Here is a 10,322-nt window from a genome sequence, read left to right as displayed (position 1 = left end):
CTCCCCCCCCCCTCCTCTGTCACCCAACGCCGCTGCCACACACGCTCAGATCTTCAGTCCTTCACGCAGAAGTGCTCTACGGCGCCCGGGCCAAATAACAAAAGAGCAAACGGATATACGCCTGCATCGACCATGAATATTTATACTCGGGGAAAGTTAATTGGCTGTGTTTTTAGCCTCATGAATATTCAGCAGTGTGTGTATTATGAATGACACCATACTGAGCTTCTTATTAATTCCTTCCTATTGTTTCACTCCCTTTCTTCCTCTTCTTGGAGATATTAGAGAGGCGCGCAACACGTAGACATGTAATTATGGCAAAGTCGCTTGAATAACTCACAAGTCTAATTTGAATCACCAAAATAAATCCAATAATTACTGCGAAGTGCTTGAAGATTTTTTTTTTTTGACAGCAATGACATGGTTGACGGCAGAAACAGCTAAATAACTGAAAAATGACTTGACAAGCAATTTATTTCAGCATAATAAAGTTCTCTGTAGTGTTCTGTGAGTGCGATTATTTTTTTTGTTTGTGCGTCGCCGTTGTTTCTCCATACACAACGAGTGCTTGTCTCCTCTCCACACGTGTCTCTTTGTGTCCCTTCTCACCTGCCTTCACGGCACATTGACGAGCTGATAAAGCCCTGCAGAAACAAATCTCACTAGCAGAGCAGTAATTTCACAGGTCACGGCTCAGGGTGTGCACGTGCGAGCAAAAAGGGGGTGAGAGTTGAGATGGGTCAATAATTCCTTCAGGCCCCTTTTCCCCCTGGCCCCAGCTGGTCCTCTCACACTGCCCTCACTCTAATCAGACAGGCCGACCTGATTGCTCTGGACTCAGGTGTGCTGGATTGGTTTGTGTAGGTGTGAGTAGAAGTAGCCGCCGTAGTAGTATTGGTTTAAGTTGGGCTGGGAGTAATTGCTTTTCTGCTGTGGTGGGAGTAGGAGCTACGTTGAAGCTAGTTCAGCAAAAGCTGGGGAAAAAAAACAAAAAAAAAAAAACGCTGAAGTAGCCCTGGTATGATATCAAGAAGGAGGAGTTAGTAGACTTTTGATCTCACTAGCTGAGATTGAAGTTAAGCGAAAAACATGAGAGCATGAGAACAGTCAGATCTTTCTTGCAATTGCTGACTAGCTTTGTACATGTTGCCGCTTTAATTTTGACAACTTAATCTTTGGTGAGCTAAAAGTGTTTGAGTTTTTGAAGCTTTCTTACTCACCAGCTCACTACAATGACTCCCTTTTGTAAATAAAAGCTTCCAGTCAGAAGAAACATCTTGGTAAATGTAAGTGTTTACCTTAAATCTAAAAATGCCAGGGTTATAATTGAGGCCATATGTGGACTAATCCAACCTGGGCAGAAATGTTCCACTTTGATTAAATACAGTTTGCATCCTGTGTAGCCTTTATTATGTTTATGAAAATATAAAAGCCTAGTTTTTTCCAAAAGTATTGTTCTCATAAAGCCTCCTGAGCTGGATGTATGGCCACTTACCCAATCAGCATACGAAATAAGAAGTTTTGTTAATGGTAGTGCAGAATTAATCTTTTTTTTTCTTTTCCATTTAGATTTTATTGTATTAATAGCAGCTTTAAAATTACATGCAGCCCTTTCAGTCTTTTTTGCTTGTGGTAAAAGGTTTGAAATAACCAAGTTGTAGTAGTTATTGGAGCAATAGTTTTGGTAATTGTGCTGGGATTGTGTATATGCATGAGTCTCTTTTTTAACTGAATTTTCCACTTCCAGCTGCTCTGCTTGTCTGCGTGCATGTGGGTGGGTGAATGTTTTCTGCTTAAAACCTCATAAGCCCCCCAGCCGCTGCCATGTGCAGCTCTAATAACCTACTCCGCTGTCTGTCACCTGATTGTTGCCATTCTTATGCTAATTAGACCACTGCATGCAGAAAAAGTCCCTCTTTTCTTTATCGGGCTTTTTACACATAACGAAAGTGCAGCAATCTGCCCTCATCCGCTCATCCCTGCCCCTCCCCTACCCCCACTCCCCTCACCCTTCTTATCTTCCCTTTATCTCCCCAGTCCCTCATTTCATCCATCCGTCCTTTATGTGTCGTACAATCACTGCAACAATCGGCTCATTTGGAAAACCCTCAATTACAGGACTCAATCTCATCTGACACAGACACACACACACACACACACACGTATGCACACAGTCATTAAAGGGCCGGTCTACAAAGGTGCTATTAAAACTGGCAAAGTCGTGTTTTCCAGGCGTCTTCTGTTTGAAGAAACTAGTGATTGGATTTAACCGCGCGTCTTTGTCCGCCGAACAATAAGCGTCTCAGTGTTTCCTGTCAGAGTGTTTTAAAGTATTCATGCTTTGAATACACGTGGAGATTGGAAGATTGCGAAGCACAGGCAGGAAACGGGACGGAGGAAAAGGTGACGACGGGTGCAGGACGGCGGGAAGAACGTGGAGGGGCGGGGGGGCATGGATGGATGAGATAAGGTACGAGAGCGAGGAGTTGAGAGAAGATGAGGCTTGAGCTTAAATGACGGTGGCACGGAAAGAGAGGAGATGCTGAGGAGACAAACGTGAGGAAATGAGAGGAGGAGAGAAGTAGGAGGAGAGGTGAAGAGAGGAGAGGAGATAAGGTTATTGAGTTTCTGTCGGTCCGTGTTCTCCACAGCCTTACATGGCACTTCCCAGAACAGAGATCTGCCCTGTGTTAAAAGCTTTGTATCATTTAGTCCAGGCCCTTAACATTAATCAATGCAGAAGTTATTTCATTTTCTCATTTGTACCTTGGGCCGCCTCATTCAATAAAGCAGTAATGTGGCCTAGTGGCGCGCGCACAGATATCTACTCGTAATGTAATTGTCTGGATGTATACAGACTCTATCGCTTTCATTTACACTCACACCAACGCGAAGCAAAACCTCCTCTCATAATGTAATTTACTGGACTGCGTGCTTAGTCTGCAGGCTGATATACGCATTCACACATAGGTGCCACTCCTACATGATTAGACCATTATCAAAGGATGGCGGCCTTTTTCTCGACCCTCATGATAAAGGACTGTGACACACTGAAAGCTTCTTTCTTGTCCACTGCATATCAAGCTAAAAGGTAAAACATCAAAACTAGAAATCCATCCATTTTCTGTACACCCTTGTCCCTAGAGGGGTCAGGAGGTGCTGGTGCCTATCTCCAGCTAACGTTCCAGGTGAGAGGTGGGGTACGCCCTGGACAGGTAGCCAGTCTGTCGCAGGGCAACACAGAGACAAACAACCATGCACACACACACCTAGGGAGAATTTAGAGAAACCAATTTACTTGACAGACATGTTTTTGAACAGTGAGAGGAATCTGGAGTACCTGGAGAGAACCCACCATGCACAGGGAGAACATGCAAACTCCATGCAGAAAGACCCTGGGCCGGGAATCGAACCCAGAACCTTCTTGCTGCAAGGCAACAGCTCCACTGTGCAGCCCAACTAGAAATCCACTAAACAGAAATGTGTGGCCCTTTCCAAATCTCAGTTTTTTGTAGAGCATTGCAGTCACCACACAGAAAAGACAAAACAAGCTAATGTAAGCCCTCAGATATCTGCTGCTCCTTCTATCTTTTAAGGCTGTTATCGCTACAGACAGCATGTGTGTCAGAACACACCCAAATCATGTAGCTGTCTAAGCCCAGACAGCAGGATGAATGCGTTTCATTGTCCGTCTCTCTTGACCGTATCCAACGCCTCGAACCCAAAGGCAATATCCAACGTCACCTGCATGTGTGGTCCCCAACACACACTCACACACATAATTGGTTTTTAAGGTATGTTTTATCGTCCCTTTTCCCATTTCATGGGTGTTAACTTTGTACGGCGTTAACATGTGCATGCAATACAAAACACATGTATCCACATTTACCGAACGCCAACGAGCACCGACACGAACCTGCACACACCGACAGGAAAAGCAGCGAGGAGTCGGCTGCCCTCTCAGCCAGCATTAGACCCATCTACAGCTGCATTTGCATACCGAGCACACAAATGTTCTCCCTCTCTAAACAGAGCTCAAATCAGCCTGTCATTATAGCACCATCCGTCCCCTCATGCCATGGCCTGAAACCAGCTCTCTCTCTTTCCTGTATACACACAGACACACACACACACACACACACGCACACACAGAGAGAGAGGCTCTGTGTGGAGATAAATGTGACCAGCAGTCCTCACCCCCAGCAGAAGAAAATCCAATTCTCTTTCACTTTTATCCCTGAGACTAATGTTACTGTCAAAGAAGACACCACCACTAGAGACCAGGCGACTCTGTTTGTGTGTGTGTGTGTGGGGCGTGTGTGTGTGTCTGTTTTCTGCAGTAAGATAGTGAATTCATTTAAAGTGATGTATTGCTGTCTTTACCTACAATCTTACTGTAGGCCTTGGTGGTGTTGTTGCTGCCCGTCTGTGACAGGCGTGTGACCGGCCTCCTCCCTCAAGTCCGTCTGCTCTCCTCTCTCCCTTCTTGACACTTCTTGTTTTTTGTCATTGTTCTCTATTTTTTTTTTCATCTGTTCCTTCATATGTTTTGACTGCCACCTTCTTTCCACATATTTAATTTCTCTTTTTTGTGTGTGTTTTAGCGTTTTATTACATTTTCACTTATGTAGTCGTCATAACTTTCTTTCACTTTTGATTAAAGCAAAGACATACAGCGTAAATGCACGTGTGATTCGTAGTCAGATTCCATCCTGTGTCTTGCGAATTTTAGAAGTGTGACTGTTTTTAACGCACCTTTGATTAATTAGTCACTTTAATTAAATGGTCTTTTTGAGAAGAAAAACCACCATACAAATTCAGTCAATTTATCATTTACTGTGTGGACATAAGAAGCCCAATTGAATTTTGTAATATCCAAGTTGGGAAAACGGTCTGAATTCACTCAAAGTGGCTGATGTTCATACTTAGCAGTGCAGAAAAGAACTGACATGTAATCTCCATGTCAGGATTACAATGAAAAAAAAAAAAGTATGGAAAATGTTTGATTTTCCACACTTGTCTTCCACAAGTATTTTTATGTATTTATTTATTTTTCATTAAATTAGATCACCCCAATCTTGATTTAAAACTACTTACAAGTCCAAGAGGTGTAGATTTTGAAATGAAGCAGATTTATTTCAGTCCCAAGTCACCACAGTGGTTAAATATCCCAGAACTTCACACTGAAAATCAGAGCGTTCCTGTTTGGAGAGTCAAGTCTAGTTATGTTTATTTGTATGGCACATTTCAGCAACAAGGAAGTTCAAAGTGCTTTAAATTACATATAAAACAAGCATGACGCGATAACCAGCTGTGAAACGAGCAACAAAAATCACAGTCATCAGGAATAAACATCATCAAATACACATCAACTGTATTAATCAATGTTTCAGATGCACTCCTAAACACGTAGACTTTTAGCCTCAATGTAAAGGAACTTGGTGTTTCAGCTGTTTTGCAGTTTTCTGGAAGTTTCTCCAGGAAACTGGATGCTGCTTGTCCATATTTGGTTCTGATCCTGGGAATGCTGGGTGGATTATACCTGGAGGAGCTGAGAGGTGTGGAAGGTTAACGCGACGATGGCAGGTCTGTAGTGTGTTTCGGTGCTCAGCCATTCAGTGTTTTATAAACCACAGAAGTATTTTAAAATGTGTTTTCTTTGCTACAGAGAGATTTCTTTCATGTTGGGGAAAATATAAAAAGATCATTTTACTATATCACCAGTTAAAGGCTCATATTGTGTAAATATCCAGAAGATCCTAAAACCTCAAGAACCCTGGAGGAACCTTGACTGTAACAATCTCATCTTTTAACTGAGTGCCAGCCCACTTTTCAAAACCTGCTCTCCCAGACACGTAGTGTGGTGCTCCCTCTACTTCTAATCTAAATAATTATAGAGACCTCTCACAGCAAGAATGCTGGAAAAAAAAAATAATGTTGCTGTTTCACAGAGTATCTAAAGAAATTAACTGAAAAAGGTATCAGCATGTTAGAGCTGTACAGAAACCAGAGTTCAAAGGTTGGCCACAAACGTTAAAAAATGCCATTTGGAGGTTCCATCGCAAAAAAAAAATCTTTTTAGGTCCATTTATTGTCAAATTATTTTTAGCTCTGCTCATCCTTTGTCTTAGTTTAGACCCATTTACAGCAGCACTCCCTGTCTAGACATCCCGTTTCTTTCTTCCTCCTTATGTTAGGTTGTCTCCCCCAGGATTTTTTATTTTTTCCCCTCGCATCATAGAGGTCTGATTTGGGAAATGCGAACTATTCATTATCGGTGACATAGCCTGTGTGTTTACAAGCCGTGCTCCGTCATTTGTAGCTGCACGCCGAGTGTTTGTTTGGTGATTGGCAATGCCTGACTGCGGGGAGGGTGGGGGTCTGGGTGGAGGTAGCTGTAAACCAGGGACAACTGCTGTTTTTGGTGTGTGTGTGTGTGCGTGTGTGTGTGTGCATACGTGTGATTGCAGGTACTTTGTTAATCATTTGTAAGCCTCACCAGATGCCAAGCAGAGGATCATAGGGTGCGGGGTCTGTCACTCAGGCTCCCCTTCATCACCCGCAAAGTTGCACACAAACACACACTGGTGCAGGTGCACAGCGATCAAACCGCAAGTCCCACCAATCCCCCCCACCCCCCTCTTCCCTCGAGGCTGATTAGTATTCATGAGATCTCAGGAGGCTCCCACACACACACACGCACACACACACACATGCACATATATATTGTGGTGGATTGGTCTATTCTAATTATCTCCTGGCGTTTATGGAGAGGGCTGATTAGAAGCTGTCAGTGTGACTGATGACGACACACCACGTTATCCCCCTGAGAGAGGCACGGAGACGAAAAGGGAGAGGATGGTCACAGCTGTGGACTCTGATTCTTTTCCGTCTTTTTATAGTTTGTGCGTTTCTCCCTTGTAACTGTGGCTTATTAACGACCGCCCTATATTGTGCCTCTTTTAGGTAAGCCCGTGATGATCATAACAGAGTTCATGGAAAATGGGTCTCTGGACACTTTCCTGAAGGTGAGTCTTGTCTCGGCAGGACAGAGCGCCGCACTTTCGTTTTCTCTTATGGCAGCATCACGACTCTTTACCCCGAGATAGTTTTTCAGGCTATTATTGAATGTGACTTGAAGTGTTAAAATGGAAAAAAAAAATAAAATAAAAATAAATCAGGCACCACCACTTTTGTTCCCACTTAAAATGTACATGCAATTGTTTCACATGTGGGGGCATATGACTGAAACAGTGTTACTCTATATTTTGAACAAGGTCTCCTCTGTTTAAACCTCAGATATTTAATTGTGTGTGCTCCTGAATGTGTAAGAGTAGACACCACGTTGAGATCCTAGCCTTCAGAAAGAAGATTGTTGACGCTTACAAATCGTGTAAGAGATTTGCAAAAAAAAAAAAAAAATGCTTTACAATGGAGGGATGTTAAAACAGCTACCACATGCTTAGATCAGGCTTTCCAAGTAAGTTTAACCTGACAGCAGACCTAATTATGCTAAAAGAAGTCTCCAGAAACCATAAAATGTCAAACTCTTAACTTAAAAAGCAAAGGATAAATAAAAAACAAGAATTGCTAACTTTTAATGCAGTGATGCCAATTATTATGCTCCAGGTGATTTAATAACTTTTATTTCTTCCCACTCACTGAATAAATGTACTCAAATTAAAGGTTGGACTCTTATGAGTATGAGAAGATGCAGCTGTAATTAAAAAAAAAAGAAAAAATCAATTTACTTTCAGGCTTTTTATGCATTGTTATTAGGGGTGCCAATAAATATGTCCAGCTCTCTGCAGTGTTTGAAAATTCAAAATATGTTTTCAGCTATGATCATCAAAGATGCTGCACTGATTTAACTGGGGAACCTTGAAACGCGTCTTTGCATCGGCCCAGATAGATGGCACACGGTTCCTGGTGCGCCTCATGTTCGACATTCCCCTGATTCATATTCAGCCTTGTTTGTCAGCCAGTAAAATCACTGCACTGCTGCTGAGCCATTAAGGCTGTGATGATGGGCCCGTTTCTAAGTAGGCGCAGATCCCATCTGCAGCACTGAAGCACAGTGAAGTGACAAGATGCAAAACGACTCAAGAATATTGTTCCCAACCGTCCCTGCTCACTCACACGCAATAAAAAGATGCCACATACATGTTTTTTTGTTTTTTTTGGGGGGTCGGGGGGAGTTGTACAATGCTACGTGTTGAAAGGAAGGTCATAAAGTGCCTGCAGAGCCTGGCTTTTTATGGTTTTAACAGCTCAGCTGTGGTATCTTTACAGTTGTCTTTAATTATGAACATTTATTAAGCAGAAATCCCTCTGAAGTAACAAAACCAGCTTCCCTCTTCTTGGTCCAACACAATCTATCATCACATGAAGTGATTTTATTTTTAGATATGCATTTTATTAATTTGAATTAAAAAAAGATGCTTCTTGCCATCTAACCTATCTTTCTCCTTCCTTTCCTGCCATGCCTCCTCCTTTCTGGCAGTACAGTGCAGTGGGCAGATTGATAGAGGAAGTCTGTAGGTTTGTTAGACAGTCCAATCAATCAGCATCTCACAAAACCACCGGCTAATTAACTTACTCCGCAGCTGCCGAGGGACGGGAGAAAGAAAAAGACAGAAGACAGGCGGGGAGGGGAGGGGTGCATGGACACAGAAAGATGAACGGAGACAGATAGACGGAGGCTGAATCAAAGTGCAGCCGAGTTCTTCCCCCTGTCTGCGACAGAGAAGCGGGACGAGAAGGAGATGGATGGAGATTACAAAGGGACAGAAGAAGGAGAAATGATATGAAGGAGAGGGGATGACTGATAACATGAATGGCTCTTTAACAGAGATCGTTGGCCCAGGGCAGGAATAATTGGCAGAGGAAGGTGAGCTGGACCATCATCGATCAACAGGCTGCAAAGTCTTAGCCAACCACAGCTCAAAACCTGAAATCCAAGCAGAGCTGGGCCGACACAAGCTTAGTGCTAAAGAGGAAAGTTTTGTCAGGTTCAATCCTCTGTAAGTGGGACTTTTTTGTTCTCATGATCTCCCCCCCCCTTTGATCCTTGGAAGCAGAAATTCATCTTTTTTTTTTTCCCACCCCCCACTAGCCCCTCAGTTTGAGGTCAGAGCGCAGGGTTAGCAGGAGCTAACGCGATACGACGCCATGCTCTGGAACCTCTGGGGATTCTGGGATGCTGCCAGTGCAACTCAAATCCTGGCATAAACCCTCCAGTTACAGCTGGAGCCGTTGTCGGTGCGCCGCCACGTTACCGGTCGGTGTCAGCAGAAACACTCGACTTCCGCACGTCGTTTCATGTTTGTTTCTGCTTTGCTTCAGAAACACGACGGCCAGTTCACGGTGATCCAGCTGGTTGGTATGCTGCGCGGCATCGCTTCGGGTATGAAGTACCTGTCAGACATGAGCTACGTTCACAGAGACCTGGCGGCTCGAAACATCCTGGTCAACAGCAACCTGGTGTGCAAGGTGTCCGACTTCGGCCTGAGCCGAGTTCTGGAGGACGACCCCGAGGCCGCCTACACTACGAGGGTAAGAGCTGCTCGCCGTTTGCCGCCGACTGAAACACGCTGGCTGAATTACAGCCAATCAGACAAAGAACACGATTGGCTTTCGTTGAGGCACTTTCACAATATAGTTGTTGCTAACAGATGTCCAACAAAACCTTGTGACTAGTAGCGGTTCTACATAGTATTAACTTAAATAATAACATTGATATTGAAGATATACTGTTCACAAAACTAATTAATATACACAGAGAAGACAGAGGCAAAAAAAAAAAAAAAACCCTAACACTTTTGTATTTATGCAGTCAAATCAGTCTTTGGTGACTGCGGCATCCTCTCCCAGCCCCTTTAGTAAAACTATAGAAACTCAAACATCAATGAGCTTAAACCACTGTGGAGTAACTCATCAAAAATGTCCACAAGGAGACGGCATTATTCATATTCATAAGAAAAGTTAGGGAAGTTATTCTTAATGTGGCATTAGCATTGCCCTAGGAGGAGTGGATCAGCCGCTGACAGCTCTATAGCAATCACACACAAACTCCCACTGATGTCAATAGACCTAGATAGTGAGCTGCAGGCACTGATGGAGGAGGGGAGCAAAGGCGGAGATGGGGAAGAGACAGACGGAGGAGCCAGAGACCCGGGGAGGAAAAAGGGGAGAGAGAGAGGATGCGGGAGGGGAAGAATGGTGATCCAATGAGAGCAGTTAAGAGAAAAAAAAAAAAAAAAAAAAAGGGTTGTGTGGGGGGGGGGGGAAAAAGGGGGGGGGGGGGGGGGGGGGGAAATAAA

General features: G+C 43.7%; 1 protein-coding gene across 1 annotated transcript in view; it reads left to right on the top strand.

Annotated features, from left to right (window-relative positions):
* LOC106961708 (ephrin type-A receptor 3-like) overlaps nt 1-10,322 on the top strand; it is a 116,116-nt gene that overhangs the window by 93,929 nt on the left and 11,865 nt on the right. The window contains exons 14-15 of the mRNA XM_015055620.1: nt 6,967-7,028; nt 9,346-9,555. Of these exons, the coding sequence (XP_014911106.1) occupies nt 6,967-7,028; nt 9,346-9,555 (272 nt within the window). The remainder of the gene's footprint in view (nt 1-6,966; nt 7,029-9,345; nt 9,556-10,322) is intronic.

The sequence above is a fragment of the Poecilia latipinna genome, unplaced genomic scaffold, assembly GCF_001443285.1.
Source record: "Poecilia latipinna isolate Pla-1442-1.1 unplaced genomic scaffold, P_latipinna-1.0 Scaffold1326, whole genome shotgun sequence".
NCBI classification, from domain to species: Eukaryota; Metazoa; Chordata; class Actinopteri; order Cyprinodontiformes; family Poeciliidae; genus Poecilia; species Poecilia latipinna.
The sequence above is the reverse complement of the archived record's forward strand: the minus strand, read 5'-3'. Positions and strand labels throughout refer to the sequence as shown.